Source organism: Gambusia affinis, linkage group LG24, assembly GCF_019740435.1.
Source record: "Gambusia affinis linkage group LG24, SWU_Gaff_1.0, whole genome shotgun sequence".
Lineage (NCBI taxonomy): Eukaryota > Metazoa > Chordata > Actinopteri > Cyprinodontiformes > Poeciliidae > Gambusia > Gambusia affinis.
In genome coordinates, this window is record NC_057891.1 from 7,376,587 (window position 1) to 7,397,310 (window position 20,724).

The 20,724-nt window shown below is 39.7% G+C and overlaps 2 protein-coding genes across 10 annotated transcripts in view; one reads left to right on the top strand and one right to left on the bottom strand.

Annotated features, from left to right (window-relative positions):
• The window catches only part of LOC122827184 (peripheral plasma membrane protein CASK-like), a 31,137-nt gene that overhangs the window by 8,538 nt on the left and 1,875 nt on the right, over window positions 1–20,724 (bottom strand). For 4 of the 9 annotated variants that reach the window (XM_044109825.1, XM_044109820.1, XM_044109823.1 and 1 more), the window contains 11 exons: window positions 13,393–13,505; window positions 11,061–11,166; window positions 10,306–10,383; window positions 10,135–10,207; window positions 5,597–5,699; window positions 4,214–4,389; window positions 3,216–3,338; window positions 2,876–2,959; window positions 2,519–2,618; window positions 1,942–1,959; window positions 93–217 (listed from right to left, as the gene is read on the bottom strand). In XM_044109825.1, coding sequence (XP_043965760.1) covers window positions 93–217; window positions 1,942–1,959; window positions 2,519–2,618; window positions 2,876–2,959; window positions 3,216–3,338; window positions 4,214–4,389; window positions 5,597–5,699; window positions 10,135–10,207; window positions 10,306–10,383; window positions 11,061–11,166; window positions 13,393–13,505 — 1,099 coding nt within the window. The remainder of the gene's footprint in view (window positions 1–92; window positions 218–1,941; window positions 1,960–2,518; window positions 2,619–2,875; window positions 2,960–3,215; window positions 3,339–4,213; window positions 4,390–5,596; window positions 5,700–10,134; window positions 10,208–10,305; window positions 10,384–11,060; window positions 11,167–13,392; window positions 13,506–20,724) is intronic. The other 5 variants (XM_044109826.1, XM_044109824.1, XM_044109819.1 and 2 more) reach the window with 2 other exon arrangements.
• On the top strand, window positions 7,428–10,213 carry LOC122827185 (probable G-protein coupled receptor 34). Its single transcript, XM_044109828.1, has 2 exons — window positions 7,428–7,866; window positions 8,197–10,213. Exon 2 carries the CDS (start codon window positions 8,241–8,243, stop codon window positions 9,492–9,494), a length of 1,254 nt encoding a protein of 417 aa, XP_043965763.1. The 5' UTR covers window positions 7,428–7,866; window positions 8,197–8,240; the 3' UTR covers window positions 9,495–10,213.

The window sequence follows — 20,724 nt, forward strand, 5'->3', positions numbered from 1 at the left end:
CAAGCAGAGCAACACAAGCAACAATTTAAACATATTCCTGATTGATTCTGACATCTAGTGGACAGTTTTGATATTACAGAGGAAAAACTCACATCTAACAGGGTGTGGAGGTGCTGATCCTGGAAGACGCTGTGCAGGAAGTCCATGTCTTTCTCACTGCAGTCCGTCAACGCGTGGATCTCCTCTAAACTGTCCAAAACCTGCGATACTGCCCCTGAGCACACATGCATGCACGCATTATACCATCATCCAGACTGTAGCCAAACATAAACATTCACAAAGATACAGAGCATTCAGCACTAGACAAACACGAAAACACCAAACATCTAGTCACAGACAAAAAGGTTGCAACAACATCTACAAACGAGCAAAAGAAAAAAGTGCCACACACAAAAAAAAAGCACAAAAGGAGTCACAACACAGAAAAACACACAAACACACATACAAAACTATTTAACCCCCAAGTACCTGCTGCATCGCCCATACATGCAGCAAAACCAGAGAAACAGCGGTACATGGCGTCAATAGAAAAGTCAGAGGAAAGTCACTTCAAAAAGTCACAGTTTGGGTGAAGGGGAGTGGGCAGTACACTCAAGAAAAATATGTGGAAAATAAATCAGGAAAGAGTTGGGATCTGATATATGGATTCTGGAACACACACCCTCTAGGATAAACCTTAAACTGCACAGAGCAGCTGATTACATCAAACAGTATTCACACACCTTGAACTTTTATCACATTAATGTATTAAAAACTGTTTTTGTATGACAAGAAATAATTCCTTCTAAAGACTTCTGAAGTTCAAGCTAAAGTTTTCTCTTGTTTGCTTCTCTAATAGTCTGCTTGCTTGGCCTTTCGGCTTAGGCCATTTTCTGCTACGTAATGGCCGCGTGTGACTCGTAAAACCAAAGAAGAAGTGTTTTTAATAGTGAAAGCAATAAGAGAATGTAATTTTAGAAGTTATTTTATGTTCTATGTTTTCAAGCATAAAATACCAACAGAAGCCTTTAAAAATATCTTCAAGCTATTAATGGGCTGTGGATATTAGTTCATTTTCTATATTTATGGAAAAAGTTCAATCAGCTGTCTTCTTTTTCTCGCTATTATGAACCAAGCATTTTAGGTCCACTTCAAAATTACACATTTCATTTAATGTGTATTTAATTTCTTCCTGTTTTGCAGCTACAAACAAATTGCACTTTATAGCAGTGAGGTCAAAAGTGACTCTTTGAATTGCAAAGGTTGCTAACCTCTGACCTCGATGTGCAAATACTTTGTGCAAAAGTTCCAGAAATATGAATACTTTTTACAAGGTGCTATATTCAAAGCTCCAAAAGAGCAATTATTTAAAAATGTATCCAGTCACATATATTAACTCAGCTTAAAGGTGGCATTGCAATGGATGATGTTAGATGAACAAAGTAAAATTAATTAATTAAAAACGTTCTGTTAGATCAACATTTTCCCCAAGTTTACAATACAATTTAGCACAAAATGCAGCTGAAGAGGAAATATAAAGAAGTCTAATTTAATGAAGTAGCGCCAGGGTTGCATTTTAGGCAAAAACCAAAAACACAGCAGGAGCAAGCATGCGAATTTACTCATTAGTAACAGTATGAAAACATTGTACATGTGTGTTTACATGCATCACATGATTAAAATAAAGCAAATTCATATCTATACTGATGAATACTGTCCTATAAGTTTTTCTAAAGATGCGTGTAAACAGCAAATCATCTTTATGGTTCAGAGGGAAAGCATTTGGAATCAAAGAAAAAAATCAGATTTCTTAAAAGGGAGACAGAAAAATAAACGCTGAGGGAGACACAGGAGGATGGAGTTAGTGTTTGCATCATTCAACACCAACACGAAGGAAAATGCATCTATAATGCAAAGTGGTGCTATGATAACACTAAGGATGGGTAGGAGGGGGATACGTACTTTCAGCAGCTAGCAGTCCTACAGAGAGCAGAGCAAAACAAAAAACAAAAACAAAAAAAAGAACACCACAAAAAGAGAGGCTAATATTAGAGGAGGTTTGCTGCAAAATGTGGATTTAGAGTTTGAGGAAAAACAGAGGAATCTGGAGCTGGTCAACCTGTCTAAAGCTCTGCAGGAGCTAAAATAAACCTCAAGGAAGTGTGGTTGCTACAGAGTGCCGACCTCAGCAGGATGATCATGCTTGACGGCTGAGCCATTCATCAGGCAACACTAAAACACGCCTGCTCTTTGTTGCAAGATGTTAACACACACACACAAGGTTTCAATATACCAATACAGAGTCTTCTTATTGCAGGAAGTGAAAGTCAGACGCAGAGACAGAGAAGTGAGGCTGTTGCGTAACATATACGTCTCCATTAAAACTGGGAAGTTCTGCTGCTACAGCTGACCAGGGCAGAAACCAGAAGTGTCAACATTGATGTTTTGTTTTTATTTGCTGCACACATCGGTGTGTATATGATAGGGAGAAGGAGAACGTTCAGAGATAAGGTGGCCACATTTGCCGTGCGTGGTTTACCTGAGGAGGTGGGGTCATCTGAGAAGTCATGGAGCTCCTCTGGAGGGTCCCCATAGTAGGAGTTAAATTTGTGGCTGGAAACAGCAGCCAGCACTGCACCCTGGGAAATAGACGGCAGATCAAACGGGCATTACATGAAACCTGATCAGACCCTCGTGTGTGTGTGGTGTATGAAACCTCAAAAGGGTGTACTTTTTTTTTTTTTAACTCTTTCAGAGAAAAGCTTTTGCCAAGAATCTAAATGTGGGTTATTGAAGGCAGCTGAGGAGAACAGCGGAGGTGTCAGTTCCTCTTATCACCAATCACGCTGATCCTGCTAGTTTCTAATCTGGGCTTCAAATTCAGCAGTCTGCCGACCTTCAGCTTCCTCCTGGCGTTGAACTTCCTCAGCTGCTCCACCGTCTCCGGCAGGTGGATCTTGTAGGCGTACCTGTCCCTCTCCTAGAGTTGGAAACGCGCAGAGAGAAAAAGCAGATGAGGCTGCAGCAGTACGGATGTGAAAGCAGCGCTGTGGTTGTGAGCGGGAGGAAGTGTTGTTTTTTGAGTCAGCATCAAAAAGAACTCGTGTCAGAAAGGTGCCTGTGAAAAGCTAACCTTTCCTCCTTCTGCCTTACTCTTATTTTGGAGTTACTGACTTGATTTAAGAACATTTTTAACACCAGTTGTACCAGGAGCTGTGTGTGTGTCTGTGGCTGACCTTCAGCCAGGGGTGGTTCAGGGCCTCGTAGACTGTGATTCTCTCTGCAGGGTCCAGCATCAGCATGCGCCTCACCAGGTCCTTGGCGCTCTCAGAGATGTGAGCCCACTGGCGAGGGTTCATCTGCACAAACATGTTCAGAATCACCTGAAACTTGTCCCCGAGACAAGGATAAAAAAAAAAAAAAAAAAAAAAAGTCTATTTTGAAAACGTTTGCGACTCTTGGACAGCAATAAGAAGAAGTTTTGTTCGCCGCAAGAACCACAAACATGCGAAAGAAGTTTGCCTGCTCAAATGATCATAATTTTGGCCTCACATGGTGAAAAACAGAACAAATTGCCTTTCACAACCATCACCATGATTATGAAATCGTGTCTATGATAGTTGCATCATGGTCGGTGTTCAGTCCAAATACAGACGGAAGCAAAACTTCACCCTATATCATAACCTTATAGCAACCCTACAAACAGAGCTAGAGCTGCTTTGGCTAATCATAGAACTGTATGGGAATGGCCTAGTCAAGGTCCAGACCAAAATATAGACAAAAAAAAAATTAAAGTGATGTTTTAAAGAAGATCTCCTACCACTCAGATCTTTAGAAATGAACAAGGTAGTGATGGGAGACTGAATGCAAAGACACACCACAATTTTCTGATATTTATTTTACAGCTGAGTCAAACAATTTTGTCCACTTTGACCAAGAAAGACCGACAGTTCCACAGCGGAGTGGGTACGGTTATGTCTAGGTTAAATGTTTGGCCTCTGATTTTTTTCATTCTAACACCTACACTGCAGCTTTGATCTGTCTTCTTAAGTGTTTTGTTTTTTTAGACGTGACAAAACCAAATCAAACCATGGCCTCCTCAAGTGACATATTTGAACAGCTACGGGACAATGAGCAAAATAATGATAGGCCAGTGACTTGTGTAACTTTAACATCAACTAGTGTGACTCTTTGTTTATGACATTTTCAAACGTTTTGAACATTGTTGCATTACCTTGTATTTGCCCTTAATGATGGCCTCAAACAGGCGCTCCTTGGTGCCGTAAAAAGGCAGGCAGCCGGAGAGCAGGATGAAGAGGATGACCCCACAGCCCCACACATCCACGGGTTTACCGTACGGTTCCCTCTTCACCACCTCCGGGGCCATGAAGTGAGGCGTGCCGACCCGACCTGATGACGGGAGGGGAAGACACACCGCCACGAGGAATCAAGAGTGGAAATGAAATCAGAGGCAGAGGTTGTGAAGAGATAACAACTGTAGAGGATGTGAAAGTGCAACAGCTGCAACAAATGGACTGGTTGGGGTTAGCTAGCCTGAGTTTAGACAGAAAATGCAATGATTGTTTCTCTGCAGAGAGGTGCTTTGCTTTAAAGACCACGTTAACCACAATAGAATAACAAAATGAGCCATTTCAGTTTTCCTGTCTGGTTAACTTAAGAAGAGTCGATTCGTGCAGATTAAAGACGAAAAGGAAGTCGAGGAGACTGAAATGCAAAGATGTTTGTTTTTTTCCCCAGCAGGAACATTTACATTTGCAGGAGTTTTTAATCAGCCAAATGTGATCAATTACAATGAAATTGAAATGCATATTGTTTAGAATGAAAGCAAGTTGCAGCTCAAGAAGTACAAGCTTCTGGTAGTTTTCTTGGCACAGACACAATATTTTCATTTTGCCATATTGATTTCCCATTTCTAAGCTAGTTGACAGTGTTGAGAATCATTGTGCAGTTGTTACCAAATTCAACGTTTAGGTTTTTTGACACATAGCAGAAGTCAGTTCTGATCATTCAAAACAATTTTATTTTATCAAAAGATTGACAGTCAAGCATCAAATGATTAAAAGTGAAACTGAAAACCCAACTCTATCTCTTTTTAAATTCGGGGGGCTGCTTCCTGTGCCAGGAAACGAGCCACATCACTTGTGAAGTTAGAAATGCACCACAAGCTACAAAAGTGTACAGCTGACGATCAAATATTAGTCAGGGTCTATGTACCATTTTTGAGCCTTTCTCTACGATTTTGTTCATGTAGTAAAAAGAGAAAATCCAGAATAATTCATTAAATCACAACTTGTCTGTCGTCTAATTACTCTATCCTCAATAGAACAATTACAAACAAAAGTTATATCAGCATCGAGCATTATCATGACTCCACAGAAATTCAGACCGCAGCTGAAAATAAGTCACGATTGCTAAATTTGCACGAGTGATACTTCTGTTTCGATTTCAGATTGCTCTTAAAAAAGGCTTGATTAGGGGGTTATAAACTGTTAACATGTCTACTTTAACTGCGTGTATGTGTATCTCAAATAAGCTCTAAACTGGTTCTTTTTTTTTAAGCGTGTGTACATCAACGGTGAGGCGTGATGATCTGTACCTCCAGCTACTAAACCAGACTCTCCCAGCTGGATTGCCACTCCAAATCCTCCCAGCTTCACTGGAGCAGAGTTCTCTTTTGAAGCCAAAAGCACACAATGAGGCTGCAGAGGAAGACAAGAAACACATCAAAGAGAATGAACATGAAGACAAGTCAAACTGCAGCAAGGTTAAATAAGACCATGGATTAATAAAAAAATAAATAAAAATAAAAAAAATAAACCTGAGAGTAGCAAACCAAATTTTTCTTACTAGCTCACTGCAACGTGCAGAGCATTGCATTTCTGGCTCCGTGCAGAAATGCATTTCTTACGTGATCAAATGCTTTGCACATTAGTTTCACAATGACAAAATGAGGATTGTGCATAGACATAATGCTACCATGATGCCCTTTTAAACCAGATGATGCACCATGTTGATGTCAAGATGTGATCAAATGGATCTCCAATAATGTCGGGTTGTGTCGTGTTTTAGCCCAAGAGATCTGGGTTAAACACTATGAACTGCAAAGGGGCTCATTACAATTTCAACAGTGAGATTTTGGTAAAATTCAAATTACAAACAGAACAAACATACACAGGTTTCAATGTGTCAAACTGACTTTAAAAGTTAGGGATACAATTTCCCAAGGTGATGTAAATAGTGGCCTTGTAGAAGCATAAGTTCTCATCATACTTCAGTTTTAAGAAATGGCTACATCTGCACTCAAGTGCTGCTAAACACCTAAAGTGTGACACTGTTAATTCCTAATTTCTCACTTTCCCTATTTTGGGATAAATATGAAATTCTCAATAGTCTTGAAACATGCTGCATTTAGTTAGCTCCATCAGAAATTCATATGCTCCGTTTTAGGCAATCAAAGTTAGTTTTGTGTGTTGTGTACATCTGTTCCTGTGAAAAACTACTATGTTTAAATGTGTTAAACCCTCATCTTGACTCACTGATTTTATCATCATGACAAAATAAAAATTGTTTTCCAGGAGGCACTTGGCTCATAGTCGTGAGCAACCGCAAATGTCAGATGACGTAAATGGTGTTTTGGAGTTGACATTTTCTTTAAATCAGCACCCTGACTTTGGTATTTCACCGATTTACTGTTAACTTCATCCTTGGTGGGTTTTGGATAACTTTTTTTAATGAACACAAAAATACATCAAAGCTAGTTTTAGAATGGTTAAAAAAATGGGCAAAAGTAAGATTTTATAATAGTCTTTCAAGTCTTACCTCTATTGTTTATGCATACAGTGGTCGATCACATCTACTCAACCAATTTCTGCTATGCAAGGTGGTCAAATATCCAGCAAAACTATGCCAAAATCTTGGTGACATCTACAAAAATTAATTAGCCAAACATTTATAGGGGTTTGATTTAGAATTTTGACCCCGTGTGGTTTAGGATGCACAATAAATTCACCATGAGATCAAGTACTGGTAGTATTTATAAAATATTTATTCATGAAATATTCGTTTTGCCTTGTAGCATTATTATGTGCATGGAATTACTCCCTTCTAATCTCTGGCACGTGGAAAGCAGAGTTCCTAATCTCACTAGAAACAAGCACACTAAAAAAATGTATCGCAAGGAAGCCGTTGAGTTATATTCAAGTTCTAAATACGCTTAAGACTGCAAAGTGTGAACTCACTCACTTCCCTATATTTTAAATGTTCATTTTATAAAACGTCTTTTAAAAATGCACTGTTGATTTTCTTCTCTCTTTTTTTTGCCTGCAGCTGCAACCAGATAATATAAGAGAGTCCCAGTTCATGCAATTGATAGTACTGAAATGAAATGCATAGAAAAAGCATCATATGAAAGAGAACCAGGACACGGAGTCGTGGTGGGTTTTACTTCCTGTACGTATTGTATCTTTTAGTAGCACAGGAGGAGTAGAGGGTGTGGACAGTGCTGACAGATTTTGCAAGATAAAGAAAAGCAGAAAGAGCCAAAGAGGAACAGAGAGACAGCGACGAGAGGACTGACAGATGTACAATCAGATCGGCGATAGGGCAAAGGGAAAGGAACAAATATGCTGCTGCAGTGACTCATTTAAAGGCTGCAGCTAAAGGTGAAGACAGTGAGAACTCAACAGCAGTTTCTATTCGGTTTGCAAGCCAAGTCTGTTCTGGTGGAGGGATTTTTTTTTGTTGCTTTTTTAAAGAAATCGATGGAGAAAAATGTCTGAGGGATCTCTTCAGCTGCACATCTACATATGTCTTGTGGCACCCGAAAACCACAGCTGAGCTAAGCTGAGCTTGAGAGGAGGATTAATGGTGAGTGTATGGCTTCTATTCGAGTCTAGCATCAAATTAACATCCATTTCTCATTTGTACACTTTCAAATAAGTCTTAGATAAAACTCCATATTCAAGAAGACTGACTCAAACTGAGTGATTTTATAAAAAGTGCTGTACTTGGAGGTCAAAGTTTGCAGGGTGCAGTCCCTTTTTAATGTCAGACATGGTTAACCTTATCGTGACAGAATTAGAGTGAACTTTGGAAATCCAGCTGACATATTACTCACCTGTCTGCACATTGGTTTCATAGCATCATGTCTGTAGCAGTTTTATTTTTCTGTACATGTCAAAATGTTTTTCTTTGCAGAACGTGTTGCTGAACATCATTGAATTCAACAGAACTGACACACCATGACCTTGCTACCGTTCACTGCGGGTTCTGTACCTCCAAACGCTTCCTTTTCTACTGCATCTCCATCAGTGTCATCCTTCATGTTGAGAATCACTCCATATTCTTCCCCCAATGCCACAATTGAACCAAACTGTACGTTGGACAGCGCCTCGCTCCGTTTGCCGCTGGCAGTTTTCTACTTGCTGTTCTTTGTCCTGGGGCTTGTGGGGAACCTGTTCGCTTTGTGGGTGTTCCTCTTCCTCCACTCCAAGCACAACTCGGTGCAGGTGTTCCTCATCAACTGCGCTGTGGCCGACCTGGTCCTGCTGGCGTGCCTGCCGTTCAGGGTGTTCTATCACCTCAAGGGAGACCACTGGGTGCTGGGGACGGTGGCCTGCAGACTGGTGGGGAACGGTTTCTACATGAACATGTACATAAGCATTTTGCTCCTGGGACTCATCAGCCTGGACAGGTACGTGAGGCTGCGAGGGAGAGGCACTGCTAGGAGGAGTTTGTGGGGAAGGCTATGTGGGCATAAGCAGCTCTGGAGCTGGGTGGTGTGTGGCACCATATGGAGCATCTTTCTGATGGGGGCGATGTCGATGGCCGTGACAAAGGAGGACAAAGACTTCAGCGGCCAATGCTTTGAGTACAGGCATCGCCGCAATGTCGCCTGGAAGGCTTACCTCAATGCGATGTTAGTGGTGCTGTTCTGGCTGGTCTTCATCATGATGGTCATCTCCCACGCCAAAATCGCCTCAAAGTTGCTTCAGCTGTCGCAGAAGAAGCCAGAGCTTCCCAATGCATCCAAGTACAAAAGAACCGCCAAGAAGTCCTTCTTTGTCCTCTTTCTGTTCACCGTCTGCTTTGCGCCCTACCACATCTTCCGTCCGGTGTACATCCACTCCCAAATAAATTCCGGTGAATGCTCCACCTACCTGGGGATGGTGAACAGTATCAACGAGATCATGCTCCTGTTGTCCACCTTTAATAGCTGCTTGGATCCAGTCATGTACTTTCTGTTGTCCGGCTCAGTGCGCAGAACCACTCTACGTGTTCTTGGACGCCGGTTCTGCAACAGATGTCAATACCTTCAAGATGTTGCGCTGAATAGCTCTACCATAGATTACAGACGAGGGTCCGCACCGCTGGCTCTACCCGGACAAGTCCACAACAACCCTTCACTCACACCTAGAACCAGCGTCTGTGTCATTAACGCCACTCTCCGTCGCACAGAAGCGACAACTACACTTCCTCCTGCTGGTCTCCAGTGATCGCAAGCTCCTCAAGATTGTCAGAACACTGAAGGCAGAATGCCAAGCCACACTGAAGCTGAGACAGAACTGTTGTTGTTGGGTTTTTTTTTTTAAACAATATCTTGTTTTCTTTTGTTTGTTTTCATTCGTACTTGGTCTTGTTAAAAGCTTTGACCCAAGAACGTATGAGGTTGTGTTTTTATTGTTTCTTTGCATTTTTTTAGATAAGTTTTCTCCCACTTATTTTCACAATTTAAAATGGAAAACATATGACTACCTATGGTTAAAAAAAATGCATCCTCTTACTAAAACAAAACTTCAACTGGCATCAAAAAGGAGCCTCATAAAAGTATTCATAAAACTGAAAAAAAAAAAAAAAAGGAAAAAGAACAACAAGTTCCAGTGTTATTTGTAGGGCTGAGTGATATGGTTTAAAAATAAAATGTCAAATCTTTTTAATACCAAATTAGATTTCCAATTCTTCATATATATGTGCTCTATAGGGACATATTAAATAAAGCTTTTATTTAACCTAACAACGTGTAGATCAACGTCAGGTCAAAGTTGGCAGCAGTCATTTGATTTTACCCAAGAGGATTGTTTGCAGTTTCGGCACCTTATTTCTCTCATTTGGATTTACCCGCTGACTAAATCCCACCTTTACATCTCGATGAATCACATTGTTGTCATGGCAGTACCTCAGGGCCTCCAATATCTGCCTCATGTAGTGGCTGCATGGAGAAAAAAAAAAGCAGAAAGAGAAGCAGGGGGGACTTATTTAGGGCAGCCACACACTTTATTTTAAGTGCAATCATTTCTTGTTTCCTACCTGGCCACAGCTTCGCTGTAGACAAACCCAGCATCGGCCCTCTTAACAATTTCAAAACACAGGTCGGCGCCATCCATGCTGGGAAAGAAAGGAAACATTCATCAGTGCGAGAAGGGAAGATAAAAATAAGTGTTCTAGTACAAGGTTCCTGCAAGGTTCTTAATTTCAACCTGACAAATATACCACGACCTTTTAATGTTGGGAAACGTTGGAATATTTTTAATTTTATTGCCTGAACAAAATACAGGAGTTAGACACCTTTCAGGGGTTTACTGAATTTTAATAGGTGTAATAATTTTTTTTATATCACTTATATATTTATCCTTATAGACGGATTGAAATTCAATCCCAGTTGCAATGCTGTAATAAAACCTTGTCAGTCAAGTTTGAATCAAATTAATCTACTGACAGAACCTCTTATCTGAATCTTGAGTTGTGCAAGTGTGTTAAATGTTTAGTTCCTATGGTTTGCCAAGCTTGCCACCAGCTGTATAAATGACACAATGTACAGCTTTTTTTTTTTTTTTGGTAGAGGGAAATGACAAACACCATTTATTTGTACTCAGTAGAATTAGCATGGTTTGTGGCTTTTTATTGGTGGATTTCTCAGCTGAATGTTCATGACTCATACATGTACAGTACAGTCCCACTAACCATAACTCATATCTGTAATAACATACGGATCTATTAGTGTTTTTGAAAAAGCTGTCCGCTGCTTCGTCAGAGTTGGCGTTTTGATTAAAGCGAACTCTTACAATTCAAAGACCATGTAGAGCATGCCGTCAGAGCTGTAGGTCTCCAGCAGCTCCACGATGTGAGGGTGCTTGAGCATGTGGCAGATGCTGGCCTCTCGCTTCAGATCTGGGAGAGAGAAATTAAAGATTAAAGTTCACTTCAATTATTAGTCTTATTAGATAAACTGAGATTAAAGGCTGGAAAGATGTAAAATAAAAGTTATGCTTTCATCAAATAGTCCACCGAACAAATCTGTCACTGCCCTATGTCACCACCAGAGGGCAATAAATAACATTTCATTGAGTGAAGCGGTTATGACAGATTGAAACTGCAATAACAAACTGACAATGTGTTCCTGTTGAGTTCATAAAACCCCCCATTTACACACTCCACTTCCTGGCCGTTTGTGTCGTGACGGAGCAGCGACGTTATGCAACAGACAGAGAAACTGTGTTTCCCCCATCCCACAACTACAGAGACCCTTTTCTTCAATTATTCCCTCCCCTCCTCTCCATCTCATCCTTAGCCGTCTCATTGATTATTCGTTGTCGAGAAGGACAATGCGGCCTAATGTCCACGCGGGGCCTGGAGCGCACTGAAAGGAACCGATGCCGTCCTCTGGCCCCGTTCCGAATCTTCCACGGATGGTTCGGCCAGACCGTGTTACGTAATGTTCGCTTTGAACTTTATTTTGACACGGCTGACAATCTGGCTGTTTCATCTGCTGATATGAGTAATAAAGCAATTGTAGATTTACAGTAAAAGCTTCAATTATGGCCTTTAATGAATGTTTCATACATAGGACCACAGGAAGGATTTGCTGTTTTACTGAATGATGACCAAACCGCCTGGTCAGCAGATTGCAGCAGGTGAGTATAGCAAACCGATGTAACATTTAATCACAAAAAAACTGCTACCAATCTCTAATTTCCATTTGAATTAGGGCTGCAAACAAAAACTATTTTAGTATTGATAACTCCCTACATTATTCTGAAAAGAGGTTAAAAACATTCTACTGAATTTTTATGTAAATCACTTAAGTCTTTTTTTATTCGATATCAGAAACGCATAGAACATATCTACAGGAAAATATTTTTTTAATAGGAAATGAAAAATGTATATATTTTGGTACAGTTTAGCTGTAATTACTGATCTGAGTATGTTGTTCTTTCATCAAATGGCCTTTTCTGAGTTTGTATACTCCAGTTAATAATTAATTGATTACTAAATTTGAATTAGATGAAAAAAGACAGATAGGAAGGGACTACAATGTCCTTCTATATTTGTATAGACCCCTCTTAAAGCTTTTAGATCCTCAAAACACACACACACACACACACACACACACACACACACACATCTTTAATTTATAGATATTGGAGATGTTAGCTTCTCTTTGTGGTTTGTGGGACAGATTGTTTCTTTCCCACTGAAAGCAAACCGCTTCCGGGTTCAACTCTAATTAAACTAAGAGCTATATTTTCAGCCGGATCACAATTTTCTCTGTTGGTCTACAACCAGAGTCCGGACGAGCTTTCACACCTGCCTGAATTAAACAAACTACCTGATGAAATAATCTTTGGTCTGTTGAAAGCAGATCAAACAGCTTGAAAACCACCTCTGAACCCAAAAGGAGAGAGAACTGTAGAAACCCTCCTTCGCAAAAAGAAAAAAACTTTAATTCATCACCTTTGAGAATTTTTACATCTACAAGTATCAAATTAATCAGAAATAGAAAACACCCGACTAATCAGACATTTGAATGAATCCAACATGGCTGAAGTTGGTAAAATAATCGGTATTTTAGGTAAGAAATTGCAGGTGAATTCATTCATCGTGAACATTTTCCACGTCAGCTCCCTTAGTTCATTTCCTTGTCTTGCTGTTACTGGCTGCAGGGCTCGTCTCTGGCTGGGGCGTCGCAGATGGCACATGATGGATGCCAACGTTGCCACCAACATGCACACGCGCACACACACACCTCTGATCTTAGCTTTAATCTCCCTCGTTGACAAACCTGCACAGTGAAACACGTTGTGTCGCACAAAAACGAACATTTCGACATAAACCTCATCTGTGGGACGTTCTGCTTGAATTATTTCTGTGAAAATATGATTATTCGCTCTCTGCGGGTCGTTATGTTTGATATCAGAGCCAAAGAGTATTTGTGGATTATTCCCAACTGTTGTTTTAGCCCACAAGGAGAGGCAGGTGGGTGAGTTTACGCAAAAGCACAGGGAATAATCTACAATTATTCTTTTTTTAAAATCTTTCCAAAGAGTCAGTTTGAAATGATTGGAAATATTCCTTAAACCTGAGCGACCGTGGAGTCGTTCCTGCTGGTTTTCTCACCTTCTGTGCTGAGGCCGGGGCTAGAGGTGAAGCTGGCCACGTCCACAATCTTTACGGCAAACTGCTGGCCCGTGTCCCTGTTGATGCAGCGCCTCACCACGCTGAAGGGACCCCTGCAACGCAAACGCCCCAAATTAGTCAAAGTCACACATGGTGAAGTGTAGCTATCCCACGTAAAAAAAAGCAAAACACAGACACACACACTGGTGGGTTGTCTCTAAGAATATTCCGGGTTGTTCGTAGCGCGGTTAGCTAAGCTACGTAGCCTCCAGCGCTTATGCCAGTGGGAATTATAGTGCGGAGCAGCTGCAAAGTCTAAAATAAAAGTTTTATTACAGAGACTGGCGCAAGTAAGACTTTTCCCACATAATCTTTTCGCAAGGCAGAAGACATCATAAAGACTTCATAATTCATTTTATTTGTTTTTTGGTTGCCGGGTTTAATTCTAGTTATTTAGAGGGTCTACCAGTTCAAGTATGATGTGTTTTTTTACAAAATGAAAGTTGGGTAACCTTGCATAATTTTGTCATCGTGATTGAAAATGATCTTAAAACAAGAATATTATTGTTTACCGGACAATTTATCAGACCGGTCAGGGGGGAAATGCGTCCCTTGGCAGTCAGCTGGAGTGTTTTAGAGTTAAACGGAGGGTAAAGGGTTTCTGCCAGCAGCAGCAGATCAGAGACAATCCGTCAAAGAGATTCAGTCACTAACTTCTTGCTATGTGAACAAGCAGCAATGAAACAGAAACGACCAGATTTCTCAAACTACTCCAATTCATTTCTTTAGAAATTTATTTTATCCCAGCAATAAAACCCTTGCTTATATCAGCGGAAGTGGTAAATGGAGTCTACTATCAGATGCACACCCTGGACAATGAGGTATGCAAAGTAGTTTTTGACTTTATTCAAAACAGGTTTTGCTTTATTGATATATATTTCTTAAAAGAAACAAAAAAAACAACAAAAAAAACAGAGTGAGTCACTACTACCTTTACAAAACCTAAAATAAAGGATTTGTGTGTGAAAACCTGAGTGTGTGAGAGCAACAGTGGATTTGCTCACATCTGCTGCGATGATCAACCCACCAAAACTAGCAATGGCAGCATCTGGATGTTCGTCTGGAAAACAACGTGGTTTCCCTCAACGTCAGCGGGAATCCCGAGGAGAACCTGACCTCCTCCTGACCTTTGCCCTCCAGGGTTTATGTGCTGCAGCAGCTGTGTTTGCCTGTTATTATTAAAGAGCTGCGAGGTGTTTGACAGGGAGGAGGGTGCATGAGTGATTCCAAACTGGGTTTAACAAAACACATTTATTCCCAATCACAGGACAGCCTTAACTTTCTGCTCCAGCGCAAGATTAACTGCTGCAACGTTCTGAACATAAAACGTCTCATAGCTTCAACATTTGCTTCTGAAAATGTATCGGAAAATAAACAATGTTTTCAGCAAACTCAGGGTCTGATCCTGCTAATGATGTTTACACATCGCGGCAAATTTTCATAATGGAAACTCACAGAAAGAAAAAAAGGGAAGCAAATAGTACCGAGAAAAAGGTAGGCCTTAAACATAAAAAACAGACCAGGGAAAGGAGAAAAAAAAGATGAGGACGGAAGATAGAGAAAAAGAAAAAGAGAAGCAAAATAAAGGACAACAGACAGGGAAGGAAGGGAAGCATGGATAAAAAACAGAGTGTGGAAGGAAACAAAAAAGAGAGCTAAAGAAACAAGGAAGGACTCAAAGAAGAAAAGAGAGAAGGAGGGAAGGTCACAAGGACTGATAAAGAAAGTAAGGAAGGAAGGAATGGCACAAAGACAAAATAAGATAAGAAAGGATACAAGAAAAGAGGAAGGAAGGGAAATAAGGTAGAAACAAAGAGGAAATGAGGAAGGAAATAAGTTGAGTAAGGAAGGAGAAGTGGACACCAAGAAGGAAAACCCAAATAATTAGACAATGGAATAGAAAATGCTAATAATTTTCTTTTTCAATCCTGATGTAAAATCCCCATAATTGTCCCAAATCCACACAGGAAACCCTGTCAGCGTATTCATAAACACTATAACCACAATTGAGGACGAACCCGTCGGCTTTTCCTGCACCCACCTCTTCTCTCCTGACGGCCCATAAATCAAAACTTCATTTCAAACCTGGGTTGATTTAAATGCTCATTTAATCCGATAAATAAAGCCGTATTTCTCATCACATCATCTGGAATAAATAAATTATCCAATCACCCAAGCCTCATAGAGTCACAGAGCCAAGTGTCCTCGCAAAGATGGAAGCACAGACGTGCAGAAATGAGCCTAGGGAGTGAGTGTTTGGGGGGAAAGAGGCAGCGGGGTGGGGGAGCACATGCCATTACTGACATCACTGCAGCTGCACTTGGTGGGCTCACGCAAAACACCCACATCCCACCGACAGCAGCAGTCGGCAAACATCAGGCTGAGGTGGCGGCCTGCTGCTTGGATTGCATCACTTGTCTGCTTCATGGAGGGAAACATTTTATTAAATCCCAACATTTTTTCTGTAGTTTCTCACAGGATTTCTGCTAAAATTTAGTTTCATTTAAGACTTGACCACTGATGAGCAAAACCTGCTTTTAAAAATATTGCTGAGAAACAACTTGTTTAGCAATCAACTTTGTCATCTTAACTTAGTGGCTTTGGAGACTCAAATATCTTCACACCTTGTTTCACAAACTTCAGCGCCTTCCTACACGATGTAGAAAGTGCTAGAACAGCTACAGGCCAAATACTGAAACTCCTTAATGCTTCTCAGCATCATGGGTTTTATTCCTTTATTATAACTTATACAACAAACAAACAAAAGCAATTTTCAAAAATAATTTAAAACAAAAAAACAAAAACAAAAAACACAAAGTGTAATGCAAGACCTAGTTTGGAAAATCTGAGGGGATATTTATGACTTTTTAAAAGCAACATTGGAACAAGCTCCAGTCTAAGCAGCTGCTAAATGTGACATAATTTGCATCAAGGGCAACCCCTTGCAAATAACTGTCCAAATCATTGAATTTGTAATCGCTATTAAAACTGTTCATATGCAAGTATTTCAAGCCAAAGAAAGAAAAGCGGAACCTGATTTATTTGCTTAAGGAGGAGGGTTTGTGTTGATTTGTTCCCCTGCGAAGCGGAAGGCTACATGACCCAGACAGTAATGCGATCCTTTATTGATCTAAGCAGGAATTGCAGCTGTACGCGCCTCGGCAGACGGAGGTGTCTGCGTGGCCAAATGAGGGACCTTTAACACTTGGGCTTTCTCGTAACCACCCCCCAAAACAACAACAAAAATAAATAAATAAATAACGTTTTGGATGAGGAAATGCCACTGCTGCTACAATTACAAGACAATGAGATTTTAAGGGTCTAGAATATTCACAAGAAACTTTATTATTATCAACCAGCTCACAATAAGCCAGAGGACTGATCACTTCATTGGGTTGGATTGAGTCACACAGCATAATACTGTTGGCTGTAATGAGCACCGCAGGGCGCAAATAAAGACTCTAATAGTGCTTCTTGACAAGCAAAGCCCAATTCAAATACAATCATTACAGATAAAACTGATTAAATTACCCCAAAGCCTTTCAAACACTGGAGCTGAAGTCTCAAAATAAGCATGTGGTGAATCTTATATTCCTAATCTCATTTACAGCAGAGCTGCAACTTTTGATTGTTTCGCTAATCGATTATTCTGACGATTCATCACTTTCTGCAGTTTCTTTATTTAACCACCATTTTTAATACAATAATGGAAATAAAAGATGCCAAATGATCAATTCCCTTTTTTAATAAGGAAACAAATTTATTGACTAAAATGCAACAACAAAGTATTCCTTTAGTGAATTCTTGATCATTTTTAGATTCCTGGATTCATTTTTACATTATTGATTAACATTAAGAGAGCGTCTCTGAGTATTTTGTTCTTTCAGCAAATGTCCTTTTTTTTAAGTCTGTTTAGTTGACAATAAAGTGGGGAATTAGTTGATGATCATTTTAATAAATCGATTAATCACAATTAATCGTTTCAGTCCTAATCTATACTTGATGAGTCTCAGAATTGGGAATCTTGTTCGACAAGAAAAAGATGTCACTACTGGGAGATTTGGCTTCATTTTAAACGTTGTCCGCCTGCCGTAACGTCCACCTATAGGCGGCGTCAATAAAATACAAGATAAAGACAAGGCGGAGTGCCGCAGTGTCTCCCAGCATTATTTATATCCGTAGCCACGGGGCCATCACATTCCCAGCTCCACTTGTCTCCATTGATCTCCCTCAGCTCCCCCTCACCCCCCTACTGAGGAAAAGTGATCCCCTCCTCCTAGCCGAAACACATCCTGAGACTGTGGGCTCAACACACTTGATCCACCAAAGGAAAACTGAGTGGATAAGAGGGATCTTCTGCTCTTTTCTTTGACGTTAATCTGACATTTCACTTTTTCCAACAAAGCTTCAAATGGCCCTCGGATGACGACATATTCTCCTCCTCTACTGATTGTTCTGGACTGTGTGACAACACCTGGATGACATGAAGCTGTTTATGCAGATATTATGTACATATTGATCAGTCGAGATGACAAATTTCAACTACAAGCACTGAGATATGCAAAACAGAGAGTTTCAGGCAGGACTCTGGTCCTCCATGCCATCGTCTTGTACTTGTACTACCTTTCACTTGTTTAATCAGATGAATTTACTCAACTGTAGAGATGCATAAGACACTAAAAGCATCACACGAGAGTCTAACAATCAAATAAACAGGGAGGGGAGACAACAGAGACTCAAACGTCTCTCTATGTGGCTTTCTAACCGCACAGCCATAGTGGCAAAAGCAGCTGAGCTGGATTAGCAGTGCTGGGACGTGTTGCCATGAAATATCATCTCTACTGCCAGGATATTGAGATGGTAGCATTAAAGTTGAAACGATTATTTGATTATCAAAATAACTGTCAACTAATTTAGATATCGATTAATCAGTAACTGGAATATTCATACCAAGAAAAAAGGCAATTTGCTGAAATAATAACACAGTAATTAAGCCAAAACTGTATAAAAATACATGTATACACATTTGGATTTCAATTGTTTTTTTTTCTTTGTAAATGTGTTCTACCCAGAATTCTTCATCACTTAGTTCAAATTCTGTAAAATAATTAATTAATTAAACTAAATTAAATACACACGAATAAGAAATTCTATGTTGTTGCATTTCAGGCAATAAAATGTTCCTATCGAGTTATTTGTTTATATGCATATTTTAATTTATGTATTGTACAGTTAAAAACAAACCCTAAGTGATCAAATGAACAATCTCTAAAATGTGCCTTTTTTGATTCATCAATTAATGGATAGAATAACTGATCATAAACAAAACTGTTTGTTGCATCCCTAGTTATCATTTAATAAAAGTGATTAGACTAGTTTGGCTAATTTCAAACATTCACCATTCAAGATAAGATGAAGTCTTTGGATCCAGTTTTAAAAAGTGCAGGTCTGTGTCTTTGACAACCTTTTCATGGCCCTCTAATCTAGAGTGAGAAGTTTCCCTCGATGCTTGCAGGAGGAAACGGAACAAAAACATTCATTTCCGGTTTCGGTACCCTTAACCTCCTTTATTAAAGGGTGCCTCCATCCCTGTTCCTCCTTTCTGCTGACAAATTCAATACTAAGAACTCTAAATTTAGTGGCATTTTTCTAAACACATCATTCTTTTGTTTAGGATTCTAAGAGCAAAGTGTGTGACGTTTAAAAGCAAGGCCACCATCTGTCCTTCAGAAGCAGAAATGCGATTGATATTTCTCCTATTTTGTTCATTCTGTGTTATTTTCATGTTGAGATTAGGAGAGCTGGATACATTGTTTTCTAACTTACAGAGAACGTTAAAGGTTCTTAGCCACTTGTCAGAAATAATAAGCTCATTTCCTTAGCCCCTGTGAACATAAAACAATAATGTAATGCAGTTTATGGTTTTATATAGTGCAGCATAAAGTTCTGATTTGGTACACCAAATGCAGAGGTTATTATCTACTCAAATGACCCAGAAAAGTAGCGGCTCCTCTCCTCTTGTGCCACATTATCAATAAACGAGTCCTGGAAGATGTAGTTATTCAGCCTTGACAATAAATGTTCTCAATCCATAGTTTACCCTTATTAAACCATAAATAAAAGTATTTATTGTCATTTCACTTCAGATATTTTTTACAGACTCTTTGACCTGCAAAAACAGGATAGTGGTGGACAAATTCAGCATTTAGTCATCGGGAATAAAGCTGGAAAAACTGATATTTTTCCTTACATAAAAGGCTTGAAATCAATTTTAAACATGGACTAATGAGATTTTGGTTTCTCTTTTGAGGGGGAAAAAAAAAAAAGAGAAAAAAAAGAATGATGCAATTTTCAGGTTGTAAAAATCTAGGGACAGAACTGAAAAGCGAAACTTGATAGCTCTACGTCAGTGGTCACAAACTGCATTCCTTGAGGACCAGAGACCTGCATCCTTTAGATGTGTCCCTTGTTGTAGACGCTTGAATTAAACAGCCAAACTGCCTCACTAGCATGAAGTCAAGCTCTACAGAGCTCTGCTAATGAACTAATATTGGAGCCATGTGTGCTGAAGCAGAGAGACATGTAAAAGTTGCAGGACTCTGGCCCTTGAGGAACGCAGCTTAGACCACTACGAGATAAGCTTGCAAAAAAAAAAAAAAAAAAAAAAAAAAGTTGATCAAACTTTAGAACAAAAATGTACAACATGATTGAGTGTCTTGTTTTCATTTTAAACATTTACTCTGAAAACACGACTACAATTTTTTTTAGCGTTGCAATTATTCGTTATTTTACCAACTAAATTTAGAGGTACTTTTCCAGTGCTTACTGCACCAAATAATTTAGCAAGTATCAAGTATAGCAAGCTAATAATAGAAGATTAATCAGTCACCACTAATTACTACCTTCTCGGGTTCTGCCTGCAGAGATGCTGGAAATATTTCCAAGCAGCAAAATTTGGATTTCATGTAAGTGAGAGGGAAAGAATAGCTTCCTTCTTTCAACCATCTGACCAGCAGTGAGCAGCAACTAGAGGAGAGACAGTTTCGTATTACTTTACTCACCATAAAGACAGAAAACTGCTAATTTAAGGACTTGTCTGTTCAGGGTTATTCAAGACTGCGTGGAGAAATGCACAAGAGGCTGCTTTGGGCTCGAAAAACTGAAAAAGTTAACTGGTTAGTTGCACTTCATGCATAAACCTACAAAAAAAAAAGTGTGTGTACCTCATTAATAGCAATAAATGGCAACAGGGTTCAAGTAAAAACAGAAAAA

Coding starts and splice junctions, on each gene's coding strand:
- LOC122827185 (XM_044109828.1), top strand. CDS start 8,241: ATGACCTTGCTACCGTTCACTGCGGGTTCTGTACCTCCAAACGCTTCC.